At 50.6% G+C, this 22078-nt stretch overlaps 1 protein-coding gene across 1 annotated transcript in view; it reads left to right on the plus strand.

Moving 5' to 3' along the window:
• Positions 1-22078, plus strand: part of LOC140386528 (CD276 antigen homolog) — a 105728-nt gene that overhangs the window by 71549 nt on the left and 12101 nt on the right. Inside the window, exons 4-6 of the mRNA XM_072468936.1 lie at positions 9107-9139; positions 9779-10117; positions 11709-11811. Of these exons, the coding sequence (XP_072325037.1) occupies positions 9107-9139; positions 9779-10117; positions 11709-11811 (475 nt within the window). The remainder of the gene's footprint in view (positions 1-9106; positions 9140-9778; positions 10118-11708; positions 11812-22078) is intronic.

A 22078-nucleotide genomic window follows, 5' to 3' on the forward strand; every position in this document is an offset into this window, starting at 1 on the left:
CCCGGAGAATCGATAGATGAATTCTACGCCGCGCTACTAATTTTGGGACGGGCCTGCAGCTGCCCGCCGGTAAACGCGATGGAACACACGGACATGTTAATGCGTGATGCTTTTGTGGCTGGTATGAACTCTTCCCAAACCCGCCAAAGACTTTTAGAAAAAGAGTCGCTAGGACTCTCAGAGGCACGGGCCCTTGCAGCCTCCCTGGATGTGGCCGCGCGAAACGCCCGCGCCTACGGCCCCGACCGCGCGGCAGCCCCTTGGGCTCCGTGGACCACGTCGCGACAACCCCCCCCCTCCCCCCCACCCCACAGGCTTGCGCAGTTCAGACGCCAAGTCGTCCCGGGGGAGCCCGCTGCTCTTTCTGCGGCCAGGCGAAACGCCCCCGGCAGCGCTGCCCGGCCCGCGCAGCGATTTGTAAGAGCTGCGGGAAAAAGGGCCATTTCATGGCTGTGTTCCGGTCCCGGGAGGTCGCCGCTGTCCCCGGAGAACAAGGAGTCCTGCGCGCTTCTAACGCTCCCCAACCCCCCCAGCGCCCCATGTACGACCCGCAGGCGCAACCAGTTTGGGTCCTGGCCACCGCTGTCCAGCGCCCCATGTACGACCCGCAGGCGCAACCAGTTTGGGTCCCGGCCACCGCTGTCCCCGGAGAACAAGGTGACCTGTGCGTTTCTAACGCTCCCCAACCCCCCCAGCGCCCCATGTGCGACCCGCAGGCGCCGCCATTTTGGGTCCCGGCCACCACGAGGGGAGGAGGGGCGCCGCCATCTTGGGACCCCCCAGACCTGTGCGACGCATGGGGACGGCCATTTTGTCCACCCCCGCCGCCATCTTGTGACCCCCCAGCCATGTGCGATGCATGGGGGCGGCCATTTTGTTCACCCCCGCCGCCATCTTGTTCACCCCCGCCGCCATCTTGGATGGCAACAACGGACCCCAGTGTCGACGGCTCCACGGGGTTCGAGGAAGACGCTCAAGCACTACGATCACGTCTGGCCTCAATGACGCTGGACCAAGCACGGCCCCGGACGCTCCAGACGATGACAACAACGGTGCTGATAAACGGGCACGAGACACCATGCCTGGTCGACTCCGGGAGCACGGAAAGCTTCATCCACCCCGACACGGTAAGACGCTGTTTTTTGACCATCCGTCCCAGTGCGCAAAAGATTTCCCTAGCTGCAGGATCCCACTCCGTACAGATTAAAGGCTTCTGCATAGTGACCCTAACGGTGCAAGGGAGGGAGTTTAAAAACTACAGGCTCTACGTCCTTCCCCAACTCTGCGCGCCTACATTACTGGGATTAGACTTCCAGTGCAATCTGCAGAGCCTGACCTTCCAATTCGGCGGCCCAATACCCCCACTCACTATCTGCGGCCTCGCAACCCTCAAGGTTGAGCCCCCATCCTTGTTTGCAAACCTCACCCCGGATTGCAAACCCGTCGCCACTAGGAGCAGACGGTATAGCGCCCAGGACCGGACATTCATTCGGTCCGAAGTCCAGCGGCTATTGAAGGAAGGCATAATCCAGGCCAGCAACAGTCCCTGGAGAGCACAGGTGGTAGTAGTAAAGACAGGGGAGAAGCAAAGGATGGTCATAGACTATAGCCAGACCATCAACAGGTACACACAACTAGATGCGTACCCTCTCCCCCGCATATCCGACATGGTCAATCGGATTGCCCAATATAAGGTCTTCTACACCGTGGACCTCAAGTCCGCCTACCATCAGCTCCCCATCCGCCCAAGTGACCGCAAGTACACAGCCTTCGAGGCAGACGGGCGATTATACCGCTTCCTAAGGGTCCCATTTGGCGTCACAAACGGGGTCTCGGTCTTCCAACGAGAGATGGACCGAATGGTTGATCAACACGGGTTGCAGGCCACGTTCCCGTACCTCGACAACGTAACCATCTGCGGCCACGATCAGCAGGACCACGACGCCAACCTCCAAAAATTCCTCCAGACCGCTAAAGCCTTGAACCTCACATACAACGAGGACAAGTGCGTTTTTAGCACAAACCGGCTAGCCATCTTGGGATATGTAGTGCGCAATGGGATAATAGGCCCCGACCCCGAACGCATGCGCCCCCTCATGGAATTTCCCCTCCCGCACTGCTCAAAAGCCCTAAAACGCTGCCTGGGGTTCTTTTCATATTACGCCCAGTGGGTCCCCCAGTACGCAGACAAGGCCCGCCCCCTAATACAGACCACGACCTTCCCTCTGTCGACAGAGGCTTGCCAGGCCTTCAGCCGCATCAAAGCGGATATCGCAAAGGCCACGATGCGCGCCATCGACGAGTCCCTCCCCTTCCAGGTCGAGAGCGATGCCTCCGATGTAGCTCTAGCGGCCACCCTTAACCAAGCGGGCAGGCCCGTGGCCTTTTTCTCCCGAACCCTCCACGCTTCAGAAATCCGCCACTCCTCAGTGGAAAAGGAAGCCCAAGCCACAGTGGAAGCTGTGCGACATTGGAGGCATTACCTGGCCGGCAGGAGATTCACTCTCCTCACGGACCAACGGTCGGTAGCCTTCATGTCCGATAATGCACAGCGGGGCAAAATTAAAAACGACAAGATCTTAAGATGGAGGATCGAGCTCTCCGCCTTCAACTATGAGATCCTGTACCGTCCCGGAAAGCTGAACGAGCCGTCCGATGCCCTATCCCGCGGCACATGTGCCAACGCACAAATTAACCGCCTCCAAACCCTCCACGAGGACCTCTGCCACCCGGGGGTCACTCGGTTCTACCACTTTAGAAAGTCCCACAACCTCCCCTACTCTGTGGAGGAGGTCCGTACAGTCACAAGGAACTGCCACATCTGCGAAGAGTGGAAACCCCACTTTTTCAGGCCGGATGGTGCGCACCTGATCAAGGCTTCCCGTCCCTTTGAACGCCTTAGTCTGGATTTCAAAGGGCCCCTCCCCTCCACCGACCGCAACACATACTTCCTGAATGTGGTGGACGAGTACTCCCGTTTCCCCTTCGCCATCCCCTGCCCTGACATGACAGCGGCCACAGTCATTAAAGCCCTTAACACCATATTCACACTGTTCGGTTGACCCGCATACGTCCACAGCGACAGGGGGTCCTCTTTCATGAGTGACGAGCTGCGCCAGTTCCTGCTCAGCAACGGTATAGCCTCGAGCAGGACGACCAGCTACAACCCCCGGGGGAACGGGCAAGTAGCGAGGGAGAACGGCACGGTCTGGAAGACCGTCCTACTGGCCCTACGGTCCAGGGACCTCCCAGTTTCACGGTGGCAGGAGGTCCTCCCGGACGCTCTCCACTCCATCCGGTCGCTACTGTGTACTAGCACTAACCAAACGCCTCATGAGCGCCTCCTTGTCTTCCCCAGGAAGTCCTCCTCTGGAACGTCGCTGCCGACCTGGCTGGCGGTCCCAGGACCCATATTGCTCCGAAAACATGTGCGGGCGCACAAGTCGGACCCGTTGGTCGAGAGGGTTCGCCTCCTCCACGCGAACCCGCAGTATGCTTACGTGGAGTACCCCGACGGCCGACAGGACATGGTCTCCCTGCGAGACCTGGCGCCCGCCGGCAACACGCACACCCCCCCGACACCAATCACCCCCTCCCTGCCACCGGCACACCCCGCGAGCGCCCCCTTCCCGGGAGGATCGGTCGTCCTCCCAGGTCCGACCAGAAGTGAAGCTGAAGCAGAAACCGTAAGGCTCCCGGAGACGACAACACTGGAACAAGCACCACCACCGGGGCCGAGGCGATCGACGAGGACGACCAGACCGCCCGACCGACTCGTGGCATCGATGTAACACTACAATGTTGTGGACTTTAACGAGAACTCTTTCTTTTTCCCCCTTTTTACTGTAAATAGTTCAAAACAAAAAAAAACCTCTGTACATACTGTGATGACATGCAAAAGTTTTCCTCCCAGGACCAGCCTTGTAAACCCTTACCACCATGCGAAGCACCACCCCGCCGGGTTCATTTTTAACAAGGGGTGAATGTGGTAGTATGCATTAGGGGTCATGTGGGACTGTGAAGCCGTGATGTCATTGGCTGACAGATCCCGGGTCCTGGTTGGCTGTTGACCTCTAGCTCCGCCCTGAAGGCGGAGTATAAGAACCAGGAGTTCTCCCCCGCAGGCCAGTCTGCTACTGAACTGCGGGGAACAAGTCACGCTTAATAAAGCCTCATCGACTTCATCTCTATTCGTCTCTCGTGAGTCTTTGTGCGCTACACTTTGCAGCTCCGCACCTCCGGCAACCTCGGCGCCAATTGGAAAATCTTCAAGCAAAAGTTCCTCTTGTACATCGAGGCCTCCGACCTCGAAGCAGCATCGGATGCCAGGAAGATCGCGCTATTTCTCTCCACCACGGGGGAACCACGGCATCCACATCTACAACTCCCTTACTTTCGCTGATGGCGAAGACGAAACAAAATTCAAAACAGTCCTGCTGAAGTTTGACAGCCACTGTGACATTGAGGTGAATGAGAGCTTTGAACGGTACGTTTTCCAGCAGAGGCTTCAGGGTAAGGATGAACCTTTTCAGTCCTTCGTGACCCATCTCCGCATCCTAGCGCAGTCATGTAACTATGACTTGACGGCTGATTCCATTATCCGGGATCTGATTGTTTTCGGGGTCCGCTCCGACTCCCTTCGGCAGCAGCTCCTGAAAGTCAAACAGTTGACCCTCTCAACGCTATCGAGATGTGCGTTGTCCATGAGCATGCTAAGAATCGTTACTCCCACATCAGGGCGGCAGAAACTGCGAAGCTGGCCTCCCACGAGGCGGAACGGGTGCAGGCCATTGCACAAATGCAGGGCCTGAGCATCGAGGAGAGTGGCTGTTTCGCGCGCTTTTCCCGGGTCCCTGCATATGCACACCACAACCGAGTGGACGACGAGCCCGCCAACCCGACTGCGCAGGTGCGTACGTCGACCGACCGCACTGCGCATGCGCGATGGCGCATGGAACGCGCTGACGTTGGCGGCATGACGTGTCCGAATTGTGACTCCGCCCATTTGAAGCGGCAATGTCCGACAAAAGGACGCTGGTGTCTACAGTGTGGCAAGCTTGGCCACTACGCAGCCCTTTGCAGATCTGCTCCACCGCTCAGCAGCCAGCGATCCCAGCTGTGGCGCAGAAGTGTCCGCTCAATACAGCAAGGCATGCTAGATTACGATCCCGACAGCCCAACAGACCCTGATACTGAGTGCCTCAAGTCCCCATACCAGGTGGGCATCATAACTACACATGCGCTGCCTTCCACCACAACGGCGAAAGGTCTCTTGATCCTCAGTGTGGTTCCCGACGATGAGCGGTGTGCTGTCCTCACAGTTAACAAGGCTCTCATCCGATTCAAACTGGACACCGGCACGTCTGCGAAAATCCGACCTCGACACCATCCGCGCCAGACCAAGCATTCTTCCACCGGCCTGCCAGCTCCTTGACTACAATGGCAATGCCAAAGCTGCCAGTGGCTCCTGTCAACTCGGGGTATCCAACAAGGTGATCAAGGCAACACTGTGGTTTGAAATCATCGGGCCTGACAGAGCGTCCCTGCTCGGTGCTCGAGCAGCAAGCTCCTGAACGTGGTTCAGCGAGTCCACACCATGTCATCATCACCGGCGACGGCCTCGCCTGATGGAAACTTGCAAGCCGCCATAGATGACATTATCACGCAGTACCACAGCGTATTCGATGGAATGGGCACGCTCCCACACCGATATAAAATCCTGCTCAAGCCGAACGCCACCCCTGTAATTCATGCACCACGCCGGGTGCCGGAACCCCTCAAGGATCGTCTGAAGAAGCAATACCAGGGCATCATATTGAAGGTCACAGAGCCAACAGGCTGGGTGAGCTCCATGGTCTGCGTAAAGAAGCCATCAGGGGAGCTTTGCATTTGCATTGACCCTAAGGATCTAAACTGCAACATCATGCGGGAGCATTACCCGATACCAAAACGCGAAGAGTTGACCAGTGAGATGGCTCATGCCAAATTCTTTACTAAGCTGGACGCCTCCAAGGGTTTTTGGCAAATACAGCTGGATGCGTCCAGTCACAAGCTGTGCATGTTCAACACCCCGTTCGGTTGATGCTGCTGCAACCGGAAGCCTTTTGGGATCATATCTGCCTCCGATGTATTTCACCGCATCATGGAGCAGATGGGGTGCGAGGAGCTGCGAGTATATGTTGACGACCTAATTATCTGGTCCACAACACCCCAGGAACTCATCGCTCGCCTCAAGAAGGTATTCCAGAGAATTCATGAACATGGTCTCCAGCTCAACAGGGCCAAGTGCTCATTTGGTCAATCGGATATTAAGTTCCTGGGTGACCACATCTCGCAGCAGGGCATGCGGTCAGATGCCGACAAGGTCTCGGCGATCAACTCCATGAAGACCCCGGAGGACAAGAAGGCGGTCCTCCGCTTCCTCGGGTTGGTCAACTTTCTCGGGAAATTCATTCCCAATATGGCATCCCACACCACGGCCCTCCGCCGTCTCGTCAAGAAGTCGACGGAATTCTAGTGGCTGCCCACGCATGAAGAGGAATGGCGTGAGCTGAAAGCAAAGCTCACCACAGCCCCGGTTCTAGCATTCTTCGACCCAACCAAGGAAACCAAGATATCGACTGATGCAAGCCAGGACGGCCTTGGGGCAGTGCTCCTTCAGCGAGATGACGCCTCGTCCTGGGTTCCAGCGGCGTATGCCTCCAGGGCCATGACGCCCACGGTACGCTCAGACTGAGGAGTGTCTGGGCCTCCTGACAGGGATAGTCAAGTTTCACGACTACGTTTACGGCCTGCCAAAATTCACGGTAGAAACGGACCACAGGCCTCTAGTCCATATAATCCAGAAGGATTTAAATGACATGACACCTCGGTTACAGCGAATTCTTCTTAAGCTACACCGCTACGACTTCGAACTTGTCTACATGGCAGGCAAAGAGCTGATCGTTGCAGATGCCCTATCCAGGTCCATTACCACACCATGTGAACAAAGTGACTTCATCTGCCACATAGAAGCGCAAGTGCAGTTGTGTGCCACCAACCTTCCGGCCTCTGACGAACGGGTGGTCCAAATTCGTGAGGAGATGGCCAAGGATCCTCTGCTGCGCGTGTGATGCAGCACCTTACCAATGGCTGGCAGAAGGGACAATGTCCCCAGTTCTAGAACGTAAAAGATGACTTGACGGTGGTGGAGGGAATCCTTCTGAAACTCGACAAGATTGTAATTCCTCAGAGCATGCGGGCTATGGTGCTGGGCCAAATCCATGAGGGTCACCCTAGGGTCGAGAAATGCCGACGCAGAGCACGGGAGGCGGTCTATTGGCCGGGCATCAGCCAGGACATTGCTGACACAGTCCTCAACTGCCCTACCTGTGAGAAGTTTCAACCAGCTCAACCCAAGGAAACGCTGCAACAGCACGAGATCGTGACCTCTCCGTGGTCCAAAGTAGGTGTAGACCTTTTCCAAGCCAAGGGGCTTGACTACGTACTCCTGGTCGACTACTTCTCCAGTTACCCAGAAGTGGTGAAACTGTCCGACCTCACGTCGAAGCCGGTAATCAAAGCCTGCAAAGAAATGTTTGCCAGGCATGGGATTCCACTCACGGTAATGAGTGACAACGGTCCTTCCTTTTACAGCCAGGAATGGTCTGATTTTGCACAGTCCTACAACTTCCGTCACGTTACCTCCAGTCCCCACTACCCGCAGTCAAACGGGAAGGCCGAGAAAGGGGTCCATATTGTAAAGCGGTTGCTGTGCAAAGCTGCCGATTCAGGCTCCGACTTCAACCTGGCGATGCTGCATACAGGGCAACCCCACTGCCCACTGGGTTGTCCCCAGCGCAGATGCTCATGAATCGCACTCTGAGGACCACAGTTCCAGCCATCCATGTTCCAGACCTTGACAACCTCATGGTCTTACAGAAAATGCAGCAGTCACGGGCCCAACAGAAGGCTACATATGATGCTCATACCACGGATCTACCCGAGCTGGTCCCAACTGATCATGCTCGTGTCCAGTTGCCTGAGGGCGGCTGGTCAGCCACAGCTGTTGTGATCAAACAAGTGGCCCCAAGATCATTCCTTGTCCGCATGGCTGATGGCTCCCTGCTACGGCCTAACAGACGGGCACTGCGAAGAGTTCCAAGCTCGCTACCGAAGTGCCCCGCCGCCTACGATGCTTCCTCCGGACATACCCTGCCACGAGGCCACCAATCTACCAGCAATCCTGCCGGCCCATGCGACCACCACGACGTCAGCGATCCCGCCTATCCACGTGCAGGCGGCTCCTGATCCACCTCTGCGGCAATCGACAAGAATTTGTCTCGCACCACGAAGACTGAATCTTTAGACTGAACTTTTGTACATTTTGTGACTTCATCGATTTAACCTCTGTAAATATTACTTCATTTGCCATGTATCTGCACTATCGACACATTCCTATGTATATACATTCATTTAGACACATTTTGTACATAGTCAGGCATACATATATATATATATATATATATACATGCACGCACACCTTAGTATTTATCTATTAAAAAAAAGAGAAGATGTCATAATATCCACTCATGTATATAATGAGATGCAGACAGGCAGTGATTGGCACACAGGATGACCAGTAAGCACACAACACAGTGCAGCCAATCACCAGACAGGACACTACCACTATAAAGCCAGAGGGCACTAGGTTTCCCGCTCTCTCGGGACCCAGCCACTGACGCAGTCAGAGTCCACGAGCTAGCAAGCACAAACACCATGCGGTAGCTAGTAAGTCTGGTCAGCCTACTACAAGGTCTCCAGTCAGTTCAGTATAGTGTCGACCCACAGCTGAATATGTATATCAGTTCTATCGTTGAATAAAACAGTGTTGGATCCTCTCCAGTGTCTGTTCCCTGCATCGAGTGCAGTCCACGTCGAACCTACCTGCCTAACACATCAGTGGGATCCTCCACTTGGCCGGTAGCGCACTCACGTCCGCGGACTTCCTGACGGTGTGCGTTGGCCACAGTGGGAAACCCCAATGGCTGGCTGCTGGGACAGAGGATCCTGTGCCAGAAAACGGGTCTGGCGGGACAGAGAATCCCACCCCTGATGTTTTCTTCAGAGCAAGCTCGTACACCTGGACCAAACACACCTGTACCAGATAAATCTGTTTCTAAGCTACTGCATGTGTTTGCAGCTTATATTTGATCATGCTGAATAGACAAGTAGTGACAATTGAAAGTTTGAAATGCTGTGTGATATTTGAACAAAGAATGATTGTGTGAGAGTGAGTGGTAAGGGTCACTGTTACCTGTAACTGGTCCTTAAACTACCTGGAATTGTTATTTCTGGTTCTGAGTCTCACCTTCCTGTTCCTCAGAAATAGAACTCTGAGGATTTCTCTTTCACTAGCATTAGTGATTCGGGAATTCTGTGTGGAAAGTCTTGGTACAATTTTAACCAAACCCTCCTGTTGGGAAACTAATGGGATTGGGTGTAACACTAGTTGAAGTCAGCGGAGAGCAAATTGACCCAGATGTAAACCAGCATTCCGCACAATCCTGAGGAAAAAATTAATTCACACACGTTTTGCAATTTACTTGGTTCAAAGTGTGGCACTGATATATTTTCATTTAATATTGATTACCAGAATTGTTCTCGCTGACCTTCCCTCAACAATGAAAACAGAGAGTTACTGATCAGTACTTCTTGCAAAGCAAACATCGCAGTGTGTAAACATGTGAAGCTTGGGATGAGGCAGGGAGGTTTTTCTGTGGATAAATATTTGAATCTTTTCCAGATGACTCGCTTGTTCCAGTTGCTGGGTTCCTTGGGAAGCAGGTTGTGCTGCCCTGTGCCTACAAAGTGAATGTCTCAGTCTCCGATTTACATGTAATCTGGGAGACTCCCGAACATGAGATTTTACACAGTTTTGTGAATGGGAACGATAATTTGACAGAACAACACCCACAGTTCAGAAGCAGAACACAACTGTTCAAAAATCAACTGGAACAAGGAAACTGGTCAGTTCTGATCTCTGACCTCAGGGAATCAGACCAGAACCAGTTTGTGTGTCAGATTTTTGATAGAACCAGTGTGCACTTTCATCAACATGTTAATCTCTCTGTAACAGGTGAGTGGTTTCTGTTTCAGGTATTCTACATTTTATCTCTGATTTTATGGGTCCGGCCGTCCAGTGATTATGTTACTAAACTTGTAATCCAGACACCTGAACTAATAGTCCATAGAATATATAGATACACATAGATACATAGAACATACAGTGCAGAAGGAGGCCATTCGGCCCATCGAGTCTGCACTGACCTACTTAAGCCCTCACTTCCACCCTATCCCCATAACCCAATAACCCCTCCTAACCATTTTGGACACTAAGGGCAATTTAGCATGGCCAATCCACCTAACCTGCACGTCTTTGGACTGTGGGAGGAAACCGGAGCACCCGGAAGAAACCCACGCAGAATATGGGCTGAATTGTCCGTTTGGGAGACTATGTTCCCCTGCTGGAGATGAATCATCTCTGATTAGCACTTGCGCCTGACCACATCAAAAACAGTAAGGTGTTCTCACTTCCTCTTCTTCTCTGCAGAAAGCACTTTACTACTTTTGATGAGGTCAACAACTGTCAATCATAACTAGATGTGTATTGTGGGTGGCACAGTAGCACAGTGGTTAGCACTGTTGCTTCACAGTGGCAGGGTCCCAGGTTCGATTCCCGGCTTGGGTCACTGTCTGTGCAGATTCTGCACATTCTCCCCATGTCTGCGAAGGTTTCCTCCGGGTGCTCCAGTTTCCTCCCACAAGTCCCGAAAGGTGCTTGTTAGGTGAATTGGCCATTCTGAATTCTCCCTCTGTGTACCCGAACAAGTGTTGTAGTGTGACGACTAAGGGATTTTCACATTATCTTCATTGCAGTGTAATGTAGTTTATTTCTAACAATAATTTTAAAAAAAATTTAGAGTGCCCAATTCATTTTTTCCAATTAAGGATAAATTTAGCGTGGCCAATCTACCTACCCTGCACATCTTTGGGTTGTGGGGACGAAACCCACGCAAACACGGGGAGAATGTGCAAACTCCACACGGACAGTGACCCAGAGCCGGGATTGAACCAGGGACCTTGGCGCCGTGAGGCAGCAGTGCTAACCACTGCTCCACTGTGCTGCCCTGCTTGTGACGCTAATAAAGATTATTATTATTAAACAGTGTGTCGAGTTACAGTGCAGAACACTTGCGATCCATTGAAGTATGAAGAGAAATTAAATGAACCAATCCAGACATCTGGCTGTATGCAAGCTGTTAATCACAGCCTAGTACCATAAATTTCCTATTGTTGTGAATGAAAGCCTTGCAGATCAAAGATCTGTAGGGATTTAAACCCGAGAAATGTGTTTTTTGTTTTCTAGGAATTTACAGCTTCTGCTTTCTCTGCCTGAGTCAGCAGGAGTAGGGCACAGGTGAGTTTTTAAAGCAGTGATTTTTTTTCACTGTCTATCTTCACCGTTCTCTGGCTTCCAGGTAGGCGGATCTGTTGTGGTTGTGTGTGTGTGATTATTGGTATCTAACTTCCCACATCCCTCAAGGACCAGAATTAACCAGGGATCTGTTTGTTCTGGGGATGGTTCTGAAACACGAGATGCTAAAGGTCTCGGCTGTTGGTTTTGTTAGTGTGTCCTAGTCTGTTAAATGCCTTTGTTCTGTTTCTAGATCCTGGACTCTCTACTGGAGCAAGAGTTGGATTGGGAATCGGAATTCCTGTTTTTGTTGTTGCTGGAATTGTGGTTTTCATAATTCTAAAAAGACAAAGCCAGTGAGTTCCAGAATGTTCCACTGTTTCCATTTCAACCTGTGTTTTGTTTTACAATGCTTAGTTCAATGTTGCCGAACTCTGTGGGCGGGAATTCGGTCAACACCGAAATTGGGAAAGGCGATTGGTTTGAGAAATAGTCCCGAAGCTGAAATCATGGCCAGCGCTGGGTTCATGTCAAGTTGCAATTCTCCGGTGCCTCCCAAAGCATTCCACTCCGCAGGTACAGTAAACGCCTTTAGCATATCAGTAGTGGGCCTGACCCAGTATTCTCTGGGCCCTCTGCGAATGCTGTGCCTCTGTCAGGTTGATTCCCAACGGCGAGGTCCATTTGTGCTTTTTAAATTCGGGAAACAGATGTCGTGCCTGATGAGGGAGAGAAAGAGAATGTAGGACATGCAGAGGAGCGATTGTGGGCTGCCGGTCCTGACACTGGCTGGGGGTTACGGGGGTCCTTCCAAGCCTTGGAGGGGAGGGCGACCAGGGGAAAGGCTGTAGGGCCAGGGTGTCTAGGCATGGACCACCATTGCTGCAGCCTGCAAGGCAGCCACCTTTCTGCACACCCCACTGACCACCCACAGTGGCCCGTGGTTCTGCAGAGTTACACTGGCCATATGGGTGCCCCCAGTTAACTGACAGAGTAACCTTCGTCGTCCAGTATTTCCCCAGAGCAAAGGAACTACGACATCTTCGCAGCCTTCAACACGTCATCAATCAAGACGAACATCTTGCCAAGGTCATCCCCACACCCCCACTACTTGCCTTCAAACAACCGCGCAACCTCAAACAGACCATTGTTTGCAGCAAGCTACCCAGCCTTCAGAACAGCCACCATGGCACCACACAACCCTGCCATGGCAATCTCTGCAAGACGTGCCAGATCATCGACATGGGTACCACCATTACACGTGAGAACACCACCCACCAGGTACGTGGTACATACTCGTGCGACTCGGCCAACGTTGTCTACCTCATATGCTGCAGGAAAGGATGTCCCGAGGAGTGGTACATTGGTGAGACCATGCAGACGCTGCTACAATGGATGAACGGACATCGCGCGACAATCGCCAGGCAGGAATGTTCCCTTCCAGTTGGGAAACACTTCAGCAGTCATGGGCATTCAGCCTCTGATCTTCGGGTAAGCGTTCTCCAAGGCGGCCTTCAGGACGCGCGACAACGCAGAATCGCCGAGCAGAAACTTATAGCCAAGTTCCGCACACATGACTACGGCCTCAACCGTGAACTTGGATTCATGTCGCATTACATTCACCTCCCCACCATCTGGCCTAGGCTGGCAAAATCCTACCAACTCTCCTGGCTTAAGACAATTTGTTGATTCCCAAATTTCTTTCTCCGTCAGTCTGGCCTCAATAAAAGTCGAGATGGATTCGCACGTAAAAAGAAGTTATTTTATTCAGCTTGCAAGCTTAATTCATCTCACAGAAACATAAGAGACATCCAGTCTCCTACATCCCAGAAAGCGAATGAACAAAGAGACAAAGGGATCTCTGCAAATCAATTCAAATGGTATCAAGTTTCACATACTCGACGCCCATAGGTCAGCCTATATCCCTCCTGACCTGTTTGATCTATTCTGATTGGCTCACTTCCAATCCCTTTCTCTGGCCCCTATCAATGCAGCATCACTCTCATAGACACACCTCTTCCTGCTTTTTCCATGCGGTCTCAAATCCCTTTGTCTCTATCTGCCAGAATCAAAGTGGCTTATTTCTACATTACATTAACTAATATCTCTAAAGTAACTATTTTATATCACATTCATCATTCCCTCCTTTTATCATTCCATGATAACCGGACTATCCAATCCATAGCTACGGTTCCCCATCTAAAAAGATCCGTCGTTGCATTTCCAATTCCTGTCTTAGCCCCCCTTCATCTGCCTCACCCTCATGGATTTTAACAGTTAAGTTTTTAGGGGCGTTGATCTGATCCAGTGCACCCCGCATTCTACCCATCACACATTTAAGGATGGCCAGGCCCACAAAGATGCAGCCGATAGCTACCACTAGATACATGGCCATATTTATCAACCAGTCCTTCCATCCTCCAAATCCCCAGTTACCCCAAGAGCCAGGATCCTGCATCCCGTCCAAGTGATCCCGTATGCGATCCATAAATTTAGTGATGTTAGCGGTCAAGTCCTGAACTCCCATGATACACTTGCCCTGTACTATGGCGCATACCCCACCCTCACGGGCCAGAAGATAGTCAAGAGCATACCGGTTCTGCATTGCAAACAACCGTAGCTGAGACAACTCCTTGGTTATTGCCCCGAGGGCTCCCAAGGTTTCATTTCCCAAGATGGTAAGGCCGCAAATAAAATAATTCCGATCACTGACAGCCAAGGAACCCCCCACAACTCCCAGTGTCAATACGCACAGAATGCCCCACCCGGCTGAGTGGCCCCGGTTGGGTGCAAGAACCTGAGGTTTTTTCCAGTTCTCGCAAAATTCAGCAGAGACTGCCCGGCGTGCTAACTGATTATGCAGGTTCCACGCCGAAGGGCAGGGGACTGTGGTAGGGACTAGAGTCCCTATAGCAATTCGGCGGGGAAATGGGGGTGACAAAACGTTGGTCGCTGTACCATTAAATAAAAAGTAGTATCCTTGTTCCGTGTGGAGACTAGCATCACAATCAGCATATCGGTTGCGTAAGGACCTCCCAGTAGCCCAGTTTATCCAACTTTGAAATGCCCATTCGGGCCGCCCAGCAATGCGGAAAGCCCTAGTCCCAACAGTGATATGAGAGACATTCGCCCAGCCACAGAGGAGCTGGAGGCCGGCGTTCAATGGAACGCAAGTGGTGTTGTAACAAACGAATTGGCCAGACGCCTGGGTGATATGGCACCTCCTGTCCGTACAGGTGGGAAACAGACATGTTATATTTGTGTCCACCTCTACCAGCAAACAGCCATATCCTTCACTGCTGAATCAATTCTCGTACGACCGGGAATCCCTACTGGGAGTGAAGTGGCTAGGTATGTACGCCCTCCACCGTCGCAGCCTATCGTACTGTGAATGGGAATTATCCCGAGGAAAGGGAAGGCAAATAGCCGGTGGTGCTGAACCCGGATCGTAAGGAAGAGTGACCTGATCGGGCAGTGATTCGGAATGCTGACAATGAACCACCGTTTGGGGAGTGCCCCAAAGCGGTGAAACAGAAAATAACCTAGACACCGCTGCGGGGTTTGGGTAGCAGATAACCCGTCCCTGGCCATACAGACGGTGGTAAATCTGGTAGAAGAGATTCATACTACCCGGGTTTTCCTCAGTTTGGCCTTTAATTAACTTAAGTGTATCTCCCGGTAACCTGCGTTCTAGCTGTACTTCCCTTCTCATACGCCCCGTCCTCTCTCTAGTCCCTTTCTCTTTCTCATAGCCTCTTCCTACACTCTTCTGACAGCCTGATTTTACCTTTATTGTACCACTCTTAACACATCCAAAATCAAATTTACATGTATTCCAAAAACAAGGCAATGTCCATATAATGTTCCCTTCCCATCGCCGGGACCGGTGCAACTGCTTCATGACTCCTGCATTCTCCTTAACTTTGATGACCTTCCATGAGTCGATACCATGTCCTCGTATATGGGGGCAGCGAAGAACATCACCTTTGCATAGGTGATGTATCCTTGTAGATTGGTTGGGGCTACACAGATACATAATATTCCCCTTTTCCATGTCCATCGCCAATAACACGCCAAGCGAAGTGAAGCCAAATATCGGACAGACGATGCGTAGCCACTCCATCATGCTCCACACCTGTAAAATAGCACTGGAGCAGGGAGGCAGGTTAGTATCCGACCTTTTACAGTAGTGGAGATGGACTCAATTTACAGTGATGTTGGTGGACCCAAGCACTTCGCCCCTCCACTTGAAACTGCTGTGGGGGTGGTAAGGAGAACTTGGAAGGGCCCGTCCCATCGCGGCTCCGACCCCTTCCTAGTCCAATTTTTGACCATGACATAACTACCGGGCTGGACTGAAAGTGAGCTAGGTACTAGGGGCAATGGCTGGTGAGCCGCGCGGACCTGGCCATGGAGTTCCTTGAGCACTTGCGTAAGGGCTAGAACATAGGTGGTCATTTCTTCAGTCATCTGATGAAACTGAACCCGTCTGGGAACCTGCAGGCTCCAAGGAGTTCTAAGAGGCCTGCCATAAAGAATCTCGGCGGGAGAGAGCCGGGCCGGTCCCGCAGGTGTAACCCGCAGCTGGAAGAGGGCAACGGGGAGCAACTTAAGCCATGTCAGTCCCGTGTCTGCTCTTAATTTAGCCAATTTAGTTTTGAGGGTCTGATTGTGTCTCTCAACCAACCCGGCCGCCTGCGGTCTGTAAGCACAGTGTAACTGCTGGCATATGCCCAACTGGGAGCAAAACTCCTTGTTGATTTGTCCAATAAAATGAGGCCCATTATCAGAACTTAACTGAGCTGGTATACCGTACCGGGGAATGATTTCACTCATCAAGACTTTAACCACAGTAGCAGCTTTATTATCGATAGTCGGATACGCCTCGACCCATCTGCTGAACACATCCACAATGACCAAAACATATTTGTAACATTGACACCTTTCCAACTCAATGTAATCCATTTGGAGCGTCTCAAAGGGACCACTGGGCAACGGGGTTTGCCCCTTCCCACAAGGGATACCTTTTCCGGTGTTATATTGCTGACAAATCAAACACCGATTACTGATACTTTGGGCCAACCCCTGCATTTTAGGGTGCCACCAAGTGTCCAGCAACAAATCACTAGTCCCTCGAGCCCCACAATGAGTTGCAAAGTGTACACATTCAATGACCCATAAAGCCAGCACATCAGACATACAAGTCTGATGTGCAGGCGTGGTCCATAAAGAGGAAACAGAATCATATGTACAACCTAACCGTTTCCACATTTGTTTATCACTCTCAGGAGCGTCCTCCTGTAACCTTATGACGTCTTGGATGGTTGGCATTGACTTGTCAGAAGCAGACATATTTATAGTAGATCGTTTAGTCTGACTTAACATCTTAGGCACCATCACTTGCTGAATTTGCGCGGCTGTTCGCGCTGCACGATCTGCTCGTTCATTACCAACGTCAACTGGGGTTGTACCATTCGTGTGGGCAGCGCATTTAATAACGGAAATCTGCGCTGGCATAAGGAGGGCCTGCAGTAGGTCATTAACTAAACCCCGGTTGGATATTTCTGTGCCTGCCGAGGTAAGGAATCCCCTATTCTTCCAGAGTTGTCCGAAGTCATGAACTACCCCGAAAGCATATCGGGAGTCAGTGTAGATATTTACCCGGCGATCTCCCCCAAGTATACATGCACGGGTGAGGGCAAAAAGTTCGGCTTGTTGTGCTGAGTAAGGGGTCTGGAAAGCTGCCGCTTCTAAAATCAGACCATCCTGATCTATGATTGCATAACCGGACAGTCTCCGGCCAGTGGGGCTTACTAATGCACTGCCATCAACATACATAATCATGTCAGGTTGTTCTAACGGAATATCACTCAGATCGACCCTTATTGTTGTCGTTTCCTGAATCAAGGCTAAACAGTCGTGCCAGGCGCGTCCTCATGGACAGGGGGACCGCTAGGAAAACAGGCTGGATTGATAGTGGTACAATATTTAAATGTCAGACGTGGATTGTTCAAAAGGTATATCTCATACCTATTCTGACGAGCTGCGGTAAGATGCTGAGTCTGCAGTTGCCCCAATAGTGCGATTACCGAGTGGGAGCTATACACAATAATATCCTGTTGGAGAGTGATGTTGGCAGCAGCCTGCAAACTATTGTATATCGCTGCCAAGATCTGGGTGCAAACAGGGTGGCCCAACGCCACTGGGTCGAGTTTGGAAGAGTAATATGCTACGGGCCGGTGCTTGTCCCCATGTTGCTGGGTGAGTACCGCTGTTGAACATCCTTCCAGAACAGTACAGTATATCTGGAATGGTCGGTCGTATAGGGGCCTACCAAGGGCCGGTGCTTGTAGCAAGGCCTGCTTCAGGCAACGGAAGGCCTCGAGTGCCTCGGTGGTGAGAATAAAGTTTCCCTCTTTACTCGTGTAAGGCGTCAGCAGCTTTGTATAGACAGCGATGTTTGGTATCCACTGCCGACAATAATTCACCATACCCAGCCAATGACGAACCTCCTTGGCTATTGTAGGGGCGGGGAATTGGCATATTGGTTCAATCCTACTGGGTTCGAGACTTCTTTCTGTGGCTGTAAATAAAACTCCTAAGAACTTAACTTTTCTCTGAGCCACCAAGACCTTTGCTTGTGAAACAACATAACCCAACGAGGATAGGTGGTTCAATAATTGGATCACATCATCCCTATTACTGGGCTCGTCAGGACTTGCCACCAATATGTCATCTACATACTGCACCAGAGTGGAACCATGCTCCAATGTCAAGGCCTGGAGTTGGGTCGGCGCACATCTGGAGAAGAGTGTAGGTGAATTGACGAACCCCTGTGGCAGTCGGGTCCAGGTATACTGCTGTCCATTATAAGTGAAGGCAAACAAATATTGACTTTCAGTCGCAAGTGGGAGGGCAAAGAAGGCGCGCTGAAGGTCAATTACGGCGAAGACCCGGGCTTGAGCTGGAATTTGAGCCAGTATGTGGGCAGGGTTAGGGACGAGAGCATGTAACGGCTGTGCGATGGCATTAATTGAACGTAAATCCTGTACTAATCGGTACTGGTCTGGTTTGGCTGGTTGAGGCACAGCAAGTATTGGGGTGTTACATTCTGATTGGCAAGGGACCAAAATACCCTGTTTTAACAGTTCTTGAATTAATTTATCTATTGATGGAGCAGCTTGAGATTTCAGGGGGTATTGCCGAATGGAAGGTAGCTTTACATGATCCTTAATCATTACCTTGATAGGTGTAACATTTGTCTTTCCCACTTGTGATGGGTATTCCGCCCAGACCTGTGGATTGACATATTCCAACACATCATGTCCCCTGTGATGCTGCAGTCGAGTGTTAATCGTTTCAGGGACCTCAAAATATTTTATGGTAGTGCCGTCCGGCATGACTTGAAGTGCGTAGTCTGTTGGATCTGAATGATCCACTGCCCTCCTGACCATTCGCCCCATATCCCTGGCATGGTACTGGTCATGGACCTGACGTGTAATATGAGGGCTTACCGAAGCTGACTGTGGCCATAAATGTGGTGATATTGTAACAAAATCGGCTGTACCTTCTTTTCCCGTGACTGTGGCTGTAACCTTGACTGGCCATTCAGTCTCAAGTAATGGCCGGTATTTGTCCTCCAACTCCCTGTTTCGTCCAGTTCTGTCATAGGCCAGGGTAACGTGATGCAGTGACTGTTCAACGTCTAACGTCCACCACTGGGGGGTGATAGAAATATAGCACTGTTGTCTCATCCTCCATGATGTAACCGTTACCCCCTCATCTCCGCATTCTAGCTGTAGCTGGAAGATACACAGTAAAACTCGGGCCAACAAGTTACAGTCCAATCCAGTAGTCACTACAAACTGATGCTCTGCAGACTTATTCTCGTAAGTGACTGTCACAGGTTCAGAAATAGGATACTCACACACCTGTCCTTGGAACCCTGACAATTGCTGCGTGTGGTTGGATATTGGTAATTTAAGTGTTGATTGCACAGAAGACATAGCTGCCCCTGTGTCGATTACAAATGAGTGATGTTGATCTCCTATCTGCAGAGAGATAATAGGTTCCCTGTCCGATTGGAGAGTCCTTATGGCTAAATTAGCTAGTCAATCCTGTGTTGGGAAAGGGTTTTCCTGGGAGAAGTCAGTGTATCTCATCTGTCCTCCCCTTGGTGGGTACCCTCTCCTTTGGGTCGGATAATCTCCTTCTACTGCCTGTCTTTTAAAGGGGCATTCCTGTTGCCAGTGATCTACACGGCCGCAATTAAAACATGCATTGCTCCCTCTATTTCTGCCCCGTCCTCTTCTTCCAGTAGACCAATGGCCCCTCAGAGGGGGCTGCGGTTGTAGAGCTGTTGATTCGTTCGGTGGGCCATAAAAATGGGGTGAGGGTCCCTTTGGGTGGGTTTGGTATCCTCCTCTTCGCTGATCCACCCACCCAAAGTCACTATATTGGGGCTCCTGCTGGTAAACTACCATTTCTGCTGCTTGTTGGGGTCGCAGATCATCCTTTTTCATTACATACTCAGTCTTAACCTTTGTAACTGAGCCTCCTTCTTGGCCTCCACCCTCCTTCCAGTAAAATCTGACTGCCCTTGCCATCTGGGAAGGGTCGTTCTCTGTCCAATTCATGTTATTACATTTCACAGCAGTAACCACAGAAGGTGGTAGGCAATGCATTAACATAGCACAGTATTGAGGGGAATTCTGACCATTTTGATACAGCAAACCGCCTGACTGCCCCCGGTAGATTTCATTAAAACGCTCCAGAAATTCCTCTGGCTCTTCAGTCTTCTTAGGTTTTAGGTCTAAGATAACAGAAAGATTTATGGGCCTTTGAAATGTGCTATTCAACGCATTCAAGATCTGTGTCCTTCTATCGTCGTCTAACGCATAGGCCTGCTGGAGTGCGGCATGACTAGCATAATTCAGGTGGTTAAGATAATTGCGGTACTCTGCTGGGGTTAAAATCTGCTGGACTAGGGCCCAGAGGTCCCTTGAATCAGCTTGATAAATTGAGATGGTAGTTCTCAAGGAATCCACGAAGGCAGCAGGAGATTTTTTTCTATCTGGGATTGTAGCCATAATAGCTATCATCTCACTAGGTGTCCATGGGAAGTAAACGTCTATCGTGGGGTTCGCTGCCGCAGTCCCTGGGTCGGGGTTTCGCATCTTCCTAATCGGTAACTGTCTCCGAATGTCACCAGGGGGCACTCTAGCTATTTCCCCTGGTTGTTCCAAGACTTCAACGTCTCTCCCTGTCACTAGGGGGAGTTCTTTCTCTTCAAACGAAGTTGTTTCAGCTTCCTTTGTTCCCAAATCTTGTGATTTCTCCTTAGTTTGGGGAGACTTAGGTGATATGCTTAATTGTTTCTGGTGAGCGTCAAGCCCCTCTCTCGCTGTCCGAGATCTTGTCCTAGAGCTAACTGGGCTTGTGGGACAGAGTTCCTTTTGCTCTTTCGGTTGTGAAGTTGGTAAATCAGGACCCACACTATCACCCAAAAGGGCTTGAGTTTCTGGCATATTTGAAATCTGGGGAGCAATGGCTGGGTATATATTATTGTACTCTGGTGGTTCTGGAATGAGCGCAGACCATACTATGGGTGCAGACGGAACTTTTACTGACTTTTCCAAATTATTGAATTTTTCTTCTTCTGTCAATTCAAGGCCAGCCATTGAACTACGTAGCTCGTCTCTTGTGTGACCCGGGTCCTTCCTGTCTCTATTTGCTCTTTTTTTAAATGCACATTCCTTTTTCAAGATCTGTAATGTTTTTAGGTTACCCTGTTCACTAATTGGAATCCCCATTTTAAGGGCATTATCCTGCCAGCTGGACAACATAATCTTATCTTTTTCCTCTTGACAATATTGCCTCCATAAATCCAATTAATTCTTTAGTTTTCATACCTTGATTTTTTCTCCAAATCTGTCCCTGGATTTTCTTAACCATTTCTAGGTCTTTGGTTCCCCCTAGTGGCCATTCATCTCCCATTTTAGTTCTTAACTGTGCTGACAATTTTCTAAAATCCTTCGCTTTGTCCGGATACTCATCACATAATATTTGCAGTGGCATGCCTGGATCATTTGTGCTATCCAAGGAATTTCCCATAATCTCAACTAGTCCTCGGAACTGCGTTTTTTCGCCACTACAGTCCAAAGAGAAAATTTTAGCTTAATCAACTATATTTTTAACACACAGACATATAGAGGTGAACCATTTTCAATTTCAAATGTTACATCGACCTCTCATAACGTAACCCAACCGAATTAACTCACAAATGAAGTTGAACCATTTATAGTTTTAAATGTCCCCATCAACAACATAGCCTACCCCAGCCGAATTAACTCACAAATGAAGTTGAACCATTTATAGTTTTAAATGTCCCCATCAACAACATAGCCTACCCCAGCCGAATTAACTCTATGAAATCCCATCAATTAAAATGCTAATCCCCAGACTGACCTGTGATTTCGTCGAGGCGGTCTTTCTGTGCAAACCGCGAGTGACCAGACTAATCAGACGATAAGAAGAGGGGAACAATCAATGCGCGGTCGTTTTCCAGTTCTACATTGAGGGCCCTTTGTTCCCCATCCTCCTGTTCATAATCAGTCTAATTCT

The sequence above is a fragment of the Scyliorhinus torazame genome, chromosome 12 (genome assembly GCF_047496885.1).
Source record: "Scyliorhinus torazame isolate Kashiwa2021f chromosome 12, sScyTor2.1, whole genome shotgun sequence".
NCBI lineage: Eukaryota > Metazoa > Chordata > Chondrichthyes > Carcharhiniformes > Scyliorhinidae > Scyliorhinus > Scyliorhinus torazame.